This window comes from Mesoplodon bidens, assembly GCF_964165515.1.
Source record: "Mesoplodon bidens genome assembly, chromosome: 18".
In the NCBI taxonomy this organism is placed as follows: domain Eukaryota; kingdom Metazoa; phylum Chordata; class Mammalia; order Artiodactyla; family Ziphiidae; genus Mesoplodon; species Mesoplodon bidens.
Genome location: NC_138175.1, coordinates 43,806,519 through 43,817,581, shown reverse-complemented (window position 1 = coordinate 43,817,581; position 11,063 = coordinate 43,806,519). Strand labels below are relative to the sequence as shown.

The following is an 11,063-nucleotide window of genomic DNA, read 5'->3' as shown; positions in this document are numbered from 1 at the left end:
CACCACGTGTCCCTAGCACGGCGCCTGGCACATGTGACCATTCAGGAAACGTGGAGTGGATGGGCGCCGACGGCCTTGGCCTTACCATGGATCTGTTTTTGACATAGACAACCTGTCGCATCTCCCTGTCTCGAAGCCTGGCTCCCCGTTGTTTCCAGCACAAAATCCAAATCTCCTTCTCGCGGCCAAGAGGTTCTGCCCTCCGCACCCCGCACACGTGCTGAAGGCGTACACCCTGCCCGGACTCAAGCGCTCTCTGCCTCGGGGGTGGCCCCAATTCCTGTCCTTGGGGGCAGCCCTGCGGGATCACATGCCCTCTCAGCCCTCGGGCTCCAGAGGCCTGTGATTGCGCCCCCTGGGGCCGGGCCCTCAGCCCCACCCTGGCCCCTCCTACCTCAGTTCACTCCGCACAGACCCCCATCAGGCCGGCAACCCTGGCTGCAATCCCACGGAAAGCCCAAGCCCTGAAAAATGATGGCGAGCTTTGTCCCTGTGCCATTAATTTTCCTGTGACTGAGGCCTCCCCTCAGGGTGGGTGCGGGGCTGGGGGACGGATGGCACCTGCTCGGCCTGCCAGGACTTTGCCAGTGGGTGGTGTGGATGGCGTTTCCCGAGTGAAATGCCGCGTGGAGATGAATGACCCCTGAGCTGTGGGCTCTGGGCGCACAAGGCCTGGGTGGAGCTGGCGGGGGTGCTCCGTGGCCTGGACACCCCCCTTCCCCACCCCGCCCCCCGCCCGCCCCTTCAAGGAGAAGGGCTGCGGGCTCTTCACCGTCACCCAGGTTCCCAGGATCTCCCAGAAATGCTTGCCTCGGCTTCATGCCTGAAACCTCAAACACAAATAATTTCCAATTTGCCTGAGAGTTCAATCGCACAATCCAATGTTAAATAATAGATTAGATGCCTTGGGGAGAGAAACAGGATTTAAACAGAAGAAGTAAATAAAAGGAAAGGTAAAATTCAGCACATCGGCTCGGAGGGAGAGAACGCGAGCTTCCCCTGCTGACCTGCATCCGCTGCCCTGGCCTTTCCTGCCAGGCTGGGTCCTCTTCCCTGCGTCTGCCAGGACTGCCCTTGGCGCGCCTGCGTCTCCCCACGAGCTGGTGCTGGCTCCACCCCTCAACAGCCTCTCCCACCAGCTCCCCAAATAGAGGCCCGGCTCATAGCCCAGGCAACTGCCACGTAGCCCGCGGTCACGCGATGGGGCTGGGTGCAGACACCCGTGTGGAAGGGTGGCATCTTTAGACCCAAGAGGAGGCTGAGGAAGGTATGTCTACGGGACAGGACTTGTTTACAAGCTCGGGGACTGAGGTCGCGTCTGTCCGGCAACCTTTCCTTCTGCCCACCCTGCCCTCCACACACCTCCTGCCACAGTCTGTCCCTGTCACACAGAAACCGCACCGTCCCCAAGGTTACAGATCCCCAGCTCCCACCTTACTTCCTCCACAGACCCTCCCACCTTCCCTCTGCCATCAGCCCTTCTTGTCCTCATGTCCCTCCTTGTCCACCCCAGATCCCTTGGGCCACTGTTTCTCTGTCCCCTCCCCTCTTTCCACCCCACGTGCCTAGGAGGAGCCCAGCTCTAACCTTTTCTGTGCTGCTAGAGAAGCGAGACACCACACTGGGGGACACCAGGGCCAAAATGCCGGGGTTTGAATCCTGGAACATCCTTTTAATAACTGTGTGAGCTTGAGCAAATTACTTAACCTCTCTGTGTGTCACTTGTCTCTTCTGTAAAAAAGGGGAGGATAATGACTGTATCTACATTACAGGGTTGTAGTGAGGATTACATAAGCTAGTATATACGAAATACATAAGCTAGTGTATACGAAATACATAAGCTAGTATATATGGAATACATAAGCTAGTATATACGAAATACATAAGCTAGTATATACGAAGTACATAAGCTAGTATATACGAAATACATAAGCTAGTATATACGAAATACATAAGCTAGTATATACGAAATGCTTAGAGCAATCCCGGGTAAAGCAGTAAAACCAGAATTCTTAATGTTGCTCAGGGGCCTAGGAGGGAGAGAAGCGGCTTGGGTTAAGATGAAGGCACTGGACAGAGAGCGAAGTACACAGATTGAGGACATGCTTAGGGGACAGAGAGAATGACACGTGTGAAAAGGAGGAGTCCAGGGCCGATCGGGAGAGATGGGAGGCTTGGTGGGGACGTGAGACGTGAGGTGCCCTGAGATATGCCGACAGAGGTGTGGTGTGGGGTCTGAGGTCAGGGCTGGAGGTGCAGGTTTGGGTGCCAGCTGTACAGCGGAGTGCAGCTGGCTGAGCTGGCCCAGGGAGTGTGTCGATCAAGGGGTGTCTGTCGAATTCAGAACGTGGGGTAGTCGGAGACTCTGAAGCGACCCATTTCCATGGGGGGCGGGGCACTGGAAGGCAGACCACGGTGGGCTCAAGAGCAAAAGGCTGGGGAAGGAGGGGACAGAAATGGGCAAGGGCTGGAGGGGATGTGAAGTTTTGAAGAGGGAGCTGAAGCCTGAGGAGCCGGCAGAGAGAGGGCCTGTCTCTGAGGAGGAGACAAAGGGCTGGGATCCAAGAGGCGGTGGAGGGCTGACCCTGGTCGGGCAGCGGGGAGTGAGAAGCGGGGTCAGTGCACACAGAGCATCAATTTGACTTGAGACAGTGAAGGCCTTTCTGGTCCTCGCCTTTCCTTTCACTGCAGTAAGAGGCACACCGTGAGCTGTGCACATTTCTGTGTGTGTGTGTGCGTGCGTGTGCATGTCTGTGTAAGTGTGTGGATGTGTATCTCTCTGTGTCCCTGTGCACCTGGGTCTCTGTGCATGCTTGTATGTCTGTGTGTGTGTCTGCATGTGTGTTTGTACCTATGCCTCTGCGGATGTGTCCCCAGGTCTGGATGTGTATGTATTTGTGAGAAGGGGTGTGTGTGTGTGTGTGCATGTCTGTGTATGTCTGTGCCCGTGTGAGCATGTGTGTGTGATGCAGTCACAGAAGGCCTGCGTCACCCTCATGGAGAGTGGAGGACAAACGCCGGCAGGTTTTTGGTGGCCCTGAGAGCTCTGTGACGGTGAGTGTGAGGACAGCCCAGTGAGCCCTCTCCTCCTGCAGTGGAGGGGGGTGGCTGCTCTGGGGTTTGCCAGGGGCAGGAGATGGGTCAGGATGTACCCCAAATCTAAGCTTGCCAAAGGAGGGAGTGAATCCAGCAGGGGTGATGGCAGATCCCCGCGCCAACACTCCTGGTGACACTTGGCCCTTCTGCTCTCTGTGTCCTTCGTGTTGACCAGTCTGTGCTTTCCAGGGCCTCCTGAAACCTTCTGGCCCCATTAGGCCCAGGAGGGGCGCTGGGGATGTTTGGTGTTAGGGCAGATGTGTCCTCTGCAGCTGGAGGGTTTGAGATTGACCTCCAGGGTCTGCCCGGAGACAGACCTGGAGAGGCAGGGTCCCCGTGACCCTATAGATGAGAGGGACAGAGGGCAGAAGAGCGACGCGGTCTCCAGTGGTTCTGGGGGATGCTCCGACCCGCGTGAGCTGCACACAATCGGCGTGTTGCTGCCACCTCGTGGGCCTGCCGGGGATGCTCAGGCCTCTGCTCAGGAGTGAGCGCGTAGCGCCCTCTGGTGGCTCAGTACTGTCTCTGCTTGAGAAGATGTGCGCCCTCCCGCGCTCCCCCACTCCTTAACAGTATAGACGCCCAGGGGCGGGGCGGTAGGCGGGCCCAAAAGTGAGGGGTCTCAGCTTGACTGCTTGGGTGGGATTTCAGCTCCAGGTCCTTCCGCTGTGCAGCTCTGGGCAGGCCTCTCTGTGCCTCAGTCTTCTCACCTATAAAGTAGGGTAAGGCATGGTCAGGGCTGCTGGGAGGGTATATCAGGCAGCCCATGGGAGAGGGCATCACGGCACTGGCCCATCAGGAGCGCTTGATTCGCGGTGGCAAACCCTAGGCCCCATGGTTTGGAATTACTTCTGACCTCTGACACCTGACCCTTGCCCTAGGCTTCAAGTGAGCTTGGGAGCAGACCTCCAGCCCACTCTCTCCACCTCCCCTCCTGGAGGCCGGCCCAGAGACGGGGAGGGGGCAGGAGCCTCTGTTCCCACGTGGCCCCAACCCCAGCGGCTCCCTTGGCCATCCTCTGCTGTCTTCTTACAGCCGAGCCTCCTGTGCAAAGGGCCCTTCTGGGCAGCATGAGGAGTCAGGGAGCAGCGCAGGCCTCACCGCCAGGCCAGGCTGCCCGGAAGAACCAAAGCTCAGGGCTGTCACGTGCCCTCCCCTGAGCCTGGGCCCGTGGACCACGGAGCCCCCTCCACCCAGCAAGATTAGCCAGGGCTAGCACACTCCCCATGCCAGGGGCAGCTCCCCCAGCCTCATCCAGGGTCATTGTACCCACCAGCATGGGGCCCGGAGATGGGGGTAGGATTATTTCAGCCCTGCTCAGCCCCAGACTGCCCACCCCCAGTTCCTGGATACCACCCTGGTCCACTCCTGGGTCCATAGGTCAGCAGTAATCCCCTTGTGCCCAGCTCTGGGTGAGATCGGGGGAGATACCAGGACAAAATTCCCATGGTTAGCCATGGGTGCTCCCCAGAGAGGAAAGGGCTACGAGGATGGGGAGAGTGAGGGGAGACCACCTTCTGCCCTCAGGGCTCTCCTGGGGCTCCCATTCCCCCACCGAGGGGTCTTAACCCTGAGAATGAAATTGGTAAACAGGCCCTGCCTGGGAGGGGATAGGGGCTCTGGATGACTGTCCCTCCATCCACTGCCTGCCCACCCCTGTCCTGAGCCCTTTTGTGGGTGGCCTGGCCCACGGTGACAGCAGATAGGAGGGTCTGGTCATGTCTGGGAGGCCAGAGGTAACTGAGACTCCTGTCCGACCATCTGGCTGGACCTCACATCTCATCTCCCCAGGGGACTCTGGGGCTTTTGGGGATGTTTATTCTCTTCACCACTTAGAGAGCAGGTCTCATGTCTAGGGAGGTCTCAGCTGCAGGGACTTCACTGTGGGCTGCCCCAGAGAGGGCCTATTTGGAGGGCCAAGCTGGCAAAAGGCACTGGGAGATCAGTGGTTATTTTCCCAACTTGATGGGCCGGGTTGGCCCCTGGGAGGAGGCTGTGACCCCTTCTTGGGTCCCTGACCCAGAGGGCCCCCTCCTTCACCACGAAGTGGTAAACAGGTTAAATGGGGCAGGGAGGGGCAGGGGAGGGGCAGCACACGATGGTCCCAGAGAGGAGGGAGGAAGGTCCACATTCCCGCCATCCTCCCAACACATATACGGGCTCACACACGTGTACACACCCCCTCACCCCAGACACAGATGCCCATAAGACACCTACCACACCACTCACACACACTTATACACGTACACATAGACTCACATGCTCACCATGCGCCCCCCCAGAAACACACACACACACACACACACACACACTTTCCTTTGTTGGCAGTTAAGTCCACTGTCCTTAGGGCTGTATGAGGCTGGGCCTGGGGGCTGGAGCTGGGTCCAGCACCATCTCAGTGGATTCAGGGTGAAGTCTCAGGGCTGGGCTTCTGGAGCTCATACTGGGGACCATCAAGCGGTGATCATGGTCATTGCCTGGACTGTGCTTCTGGCATGGCCACCCGGAAGGAAAGCCCCTCTTTGACGGGTGTGTTTGTGTGTACATCTGCCCAACCCAGGCCTGGTTGTCTCTGAGAGATGACACAAGATGTCTTTTCCTACCCTCAAGTACACACACACACACACACACACACACACACAGTCATTCAAACCATGGAAGGATGGTCCCTGGGCAATCCTGATCGCCTCCAAGCAGCAGCAGTGGGTGAAGGTGCCCTGCAGGCTGCCCCAGCTGGGCTTCTGGGTGTCTTCTTGCTGAGTAGAAGACCAGTGACACTGCCACAGTCTTCGCCAAATGCATCCTAGAGCAGAGGCACTGTTTCTGCATTAGGAATTCCACCTCACTTTGTGAGCACCGCAGCCTAGGGGCAGCTGTTTCTGGGTCATGGTCAGCCAGGCCCCTCCCTGCCTCCTCTCACATTGACCTGGCCCTGGCTGAGGTGTTGAGGCATCTCTGAGCCTCTCACCATCTGCCTTCCTGCCTTCCACACCTGTGAATCCCTCAGGCCCTGACCCCAGCCTCCTCCCTGCCCCTCTGGATTCCTTCTGTCCGATGGCCCAGGCCACTTTCAGCTGGAACCCGAGCGGAGGCCTCACCCTGCTCAGGGTTCTAGGACACATGTGGCCCTGAGCAGGTAGTTGGCAGCCTCAACCCCCTTGTTCTGCTGTTATACCTTTCCAGAGCCCAGAAAGAAAGATGGAGCCAATCATACTAGTGTGAACCTGGCTGGGATGTCCCACCTCGGGGAGCAGTAGCGCCCCTTCAGGGTCTGGCAGCATCTCCCTTAGCAAATGGGAGCAGACTGAGAGCAAGCTCTGGGGCGAGAAAGGCCACAGAAAGATTCAGGGGGCATGCAGCAAACTGCGGGCAGACAGGCCGACAGAGAGATGAGACCCAACGGCGGCAGACAGACAAGCCCCTAGAAACAGCCAGGCAGCACTTCCCATTACAAACAAGACCCCCAAACAGCCACAGTCATACCCAAACTCAAAGCTCCAACAAACACTTTCTCTGAGTCTTTTCAAGAATCACCCTGGGGCTTCCCTGGTGGCGCAGTGGTTGAGAGTCCGCCTGCCGAAGCAGGGGACACAGGTTCGTGCCCCGGTCCGGGAAGATCCCACATGCCGCGGAGTGGCTGGGCCCGTGAGCCATGGCCGCTGAGCCTGCGCGTCCGGAGCCCGTGCTCCGCAACGGGAGAGGCTACAACAGTGAGAGGCCTGTGTACCGCAAAAAAAAAAAAAAAAAAAGAATCACCCTGCCTTTTGACAATTTCAGACCATTTCTGCGTGTGAAAATGTATGGTTTTTGGGGGAGAAGTTTGCTCTACAGCTCCCCCACCGCCCCAGCTGGTTCACAAGTGGGCAGGCAATCCTGGTAGCTTTGAAGTGGTTCTGTCAGGGAATGCAGTCAGGGATCAAGGCTAGTTCAGGGGGTCTGCAGATGACATCTTCTGGCCAAAGCCCTGCTTATCCCAGGGTTCAGAAAGCCAAGGATGGCATCACTCCCTGCCTGGAAATGCCACACCCCCTGACACCCATGTGCAGTGTCCCATTGACCCCAGGGGCAGCCCCCAAATAGCAGCTTGCCCAGAGAGCTTGTCACTGCTCTGGCAGTCCCCAGAGGGCCCCCCACAAAGTGCACTGACAAAAAGGGACCTTGATGGTCCTCCACGGGGACAGGTCTATCTTCTTTTTTTTTTTTTGCGGTACGCGGGCCTCTCACTGTTGTGGCCTCTCCCGTTGCGGAACACAGGCTCCGGATGCATAGGCTCAGCGGCCATGGCTCACGGGCCCAGCTGCTCCGCGGTATGTGGGATCCTCCCGGACCGGGGCACGAACCTGTGTCCCCTGCATCGGCAGGCAGACTCTCAACCACTGTGCCACCAGGGAAGCCCTAGGTCTTTCTTCTTTGGGGATGAACGTGCCGGTACCAAGACGGGAGGACCCTACTGATGGAGACCTGGCCCTGGGAGCCTGAGGCGAGACGCTGCTGGCCTCCTGCAAGTGAGCTGCTGGGTGTGCTGCTCCTTCTGCTCGTGCCCTGTGCTTGCCTGGGCAGGGTCTGCAGGCGCGGGGCTCAGGCTGTCCTCAGGAGAGAGAAGGAGCCCCAGAAAGCACGGGGAAGGGCCCCTGTGTTTCCACACCAACGCACAGAGTATGGACACGGCTGCTCTGGAAACCATGTGCTTTATTTGGAACCTCATTCCAAGGGAACCTCCCCCCTGGGTCATAGAAAAGCTGCAAACCCTGTGGTTTGGTACAAGGCAATGGCTAAGGGATGCGGGAAATCCCTTACAGCCGGGGCCTTTGTCCTCTGGGCCTCAGACTTCCCTGGTCATCCTGACTCTTGGCAGAGCTGGGTATGGGCAGCTGGGACTGCTGGGGTGTCCAGCTCACCGCCCCCAGCATCTTCCTTATTTGAGGAGTATGGAAGTGGGTATGGGACAGTGGCCAGGGTCCCCATCCAATGCCTGGGCCTCTGTGCCCCCCTGAAGGGCCTGCACCACCCAGCAGGCAGGGCTTCTCAGAGCCTTGTTGCTCTGGATACATCTCAGCTCCCAGGTGAGAACCCACGGAGCGTGGGATGCCCCTGCGGGACAGGTGAGTGGGTGGGGCAGGGCCGCCCACCGCAGGTGGGCCCCGCCCCTCAGTATAGGTCTGCGAAGGGCTTGGAGTAGTTGAACATCAGGTAGTCCATATAGTAGAAGTCGTAGGTGCGCTGCCGCTGCGGGGTCGAGAGCTGGGCGAAGTACTGGTGGGCGATCTGTGCGGTGGTCCGCGCCTCTTGCGAGTGCCGGTCCTTGAACCGCGGGAAGGTCAGGTTCCGCGGCGCGCGGATGAGGCTCAGGAAGAAGTCGGCGTCATCCTCCATGCTCTCAAACTTGCCCACAAAGTCATAGTCGATGAGGCAGGGGCTGCACAGCCGGCTGACGTGGTCCCAGTGGATGTCCATACCCACGGGCCGGTGCACGTCCAGCAGGTACTGGATGAACTCGGGGAACCGCACGCCGGAGCCCGTCCTCAGGGCTTCCCGAGAGGCGTTGGCTCGGTATCGGGCCAGGATGGCCTTGCCGAAGACGGGGTGATAGTAGCTATTGGGGTGCTCAAACTTGTCGCGGAAGGCAGAGACCAGCCTCTCGAAGGGCTCGCGGACGAAGAGCATCTTGGTGTAGGTGCTGAGACGGTGAAGGATGCCCTGGCGGTCGAAGGTGTCCAGCCGCTTGAGGGCGCTGCCGTAGTGGACGGTGTTGTGCTGGATGTCGGTGGTGGACGAGGCCAGCCCGGCCAGCACCATGAGCACCCGCTTCCAGTTGGAGCAGCCTGCCTTGGGCACCTCGCAGTACAGCACGCGGTGGCGGTCCTCCACGAAGATGCGGGACACGTGGCGGGGCGTGACCGCCCTGCGGCTGCTGCTCGCCCGGTACTTGGCGCACGCCTCCCGCATCACCCGCTTGCGCTCCTGCTGGCTCTGGTGAAGGCTGACCCAACGGCCGTCCAGGGCCCGGGGTGCAGGCCGGACGAACGTACCAGCCGAGCTGTTGGCCGGGATGGCCGCCGCAGCTGGCATTTTCTTGATAAGCAGTCGCCGGCGGCGCTGCCGGGGTTGCAGACGGGCCCCCACGTTTAGGTGGGCTTGAGGCTGCTGGGACACCTGTAGGTTCAGGCCCCTCGGGGCCCCGCTGGACAAGTCTCGGGTGATCCTCTCTGTGGGTGCCTTAAAGTCACCATCCTGGGAACTGCCTGATGGGAGGTCCTGGGGCAAGAAGAGAACTGGTTAGCAGGGTGGGCAGGTCAGCTGGGCACTGAGGGTCACACAGGTCAGGCCCTCGCCACGGCCGGGGTCCCTGACCCCTCTGTAGACTGCGTTTGTTCCAAGGTGATGGAGAGGGGGACAGGCTGGCCCTGCAGGACGCGATCCCTTTGGTCTGAGCCCCCATAACAGCCCCCACAATCCCCTCTCCCCTCAAGAGGCCGTGGTGTGAGGTGCAAGTGTCATTTAGGCCACAAGATGGCGCAGGTCTCCCAGGAATAGCCTCCTGGTGACGAGGGGCAGGGGGAGCTGGTGGCCTGGGGGAGCCAGGTTCAGAGGTAATGCTTCTTTCTATCAGCACAGGCCAAAGCCGCCATCCAACGGGAAAGGGAAATTCATGGGGCCAAGGTCCCAGGCTTTGTTCCCAAGGCTCCTGGGAAAGACAGGACACATTTTTCTTTCCAAGAATGGATTTACTGTGATCTCTGGATTTTCTTCCCTGCCCTCCCCAACTTTCCCCAGGTTGCCCATGCTGAGATTCATCAGACTCTCAGAACTCACGCTGTGGGGCTCCTGTGGCCTGATGTTGAACTTTATTCCTGAAAAGCAAACAGAGAGGATAGTGTTAGCGGTGGAAGTATCATGTGGTCCACAGGGACCTGCTTACAGGCTCTTGACTGTGGGTGCCTGGGCTGGAAAAGGCAGTTCGGGGGGGTGGGAGGAGAGGCATGGCATGGTGCAAGTGCCCCTCCACTCTCCTACCCATGCAGAGAGTGGGAGTGCAGCAGAGACTTGGTCCCACTGGCTCCCAGCTGATGCTCGCTGCTGGGTGTCCCACCTCCTGATGTGACCATCACGAGGGTCCAGAAGGCACCCTGCCCAAGGGTGCCCACATACCTGCCCAGTGGAGCAGCCAGGAACCTCACAGCCTGCCCCCACCTCACACTTTCATTAAGTCATGGGGAAGGGCCCTTCGGGAAGATCTGTCCGTCTTCTCTTTATACCCTGTCCTAGCTCTAGCCTTTCTGTGCCTGAAGAGGACACACTTGTACCCATACCTTGGCACACAGGCCTGGGAGTGGAACACACTCTTTCCCCTCCGACTTGGGCCTCCCCACTGGCTCCAGAAAGTTCCTTCACCTCGGCATCTGCTTTGCGATTTTGGCCATCTCAGCTGGTCTTGGGGGTCCGGGCTGAGCTGGCTTCATCCTGCTCACCCTGGTTTCCTCCAAAGGGCTGAAGAGAGGCCCGCACAGTGACTGATTGCCTGGTGAGCCTTTATTGGCGACTAGGGGGAGAATGAAGAGAGATCAGTGCATCACTGGCCACACTCCAGACTGTTCGCTCTGTCCACCAAGGAGGTGCTTTGCCTGCGCTTATTTGCCTGCGCTTATCACTCAGGATAAGCTCTGGGGAGTCGAATCTTTGACCCGAGGAGAGGGCTTTGCTTTGGTCCGTTTGGTCCCAGTTTGGTCCTTTTCAGGGGAAGTCCTAGGAGAACAAGAGGATTTCCTCTGGGGGAGCCTATTTAGGAGTCTTGGCTTCCTTCCCCATCCCAGCCTGGCCTCTGAGGCATCGGGGTTCTTCCTGCCCCTGTGCCAGGTGAGTGGACATTTCTGCTCTGAGGCTTTGCCAAAAGCCACAGTCACAGTCAGAACTGGCCATCCTTTAAACAAACGGAAAGCTCCAACTTCCAGCTGGCACAATGGGGCGCC

The 11,063-nt window shown here is 58.9% G+C and overlaps 1 protein-coding gene across 2 annotated transcripts in view; it reads right to left on the bottom strand.

The window, feature by feature from the left end:
• Positions 1 to 8,244: 8,244 nt before the first annotated feature.
• CHST8 (carbohydrate sulfotransferase 8) overlaps positions 8,245 to 11,063 on the bottom strand; it is a gene marked incomplete at both ends in the record, with an annotated part of 67,637 nt that continues 64,818 nt past the window's right edge. The window contains 2 exons of one of the 2 annotated variants that reach the window (XM_081216586.1): positions 8,245 to 9,351; positions 9,910 to 9,947. In XM_081216586.1, the coding sequence (XP_081072712.1) occupies positions 8,245 to 9,351; positions 9,910 to 9,947 (1,145 nt within the window). The remainder of the gene's footprint in view (positions 9,352 to 9,909; positions 9,948 to 11,063) is intronic. The other variant, XM_081216587.1, reaches the window with a different exon arrangement.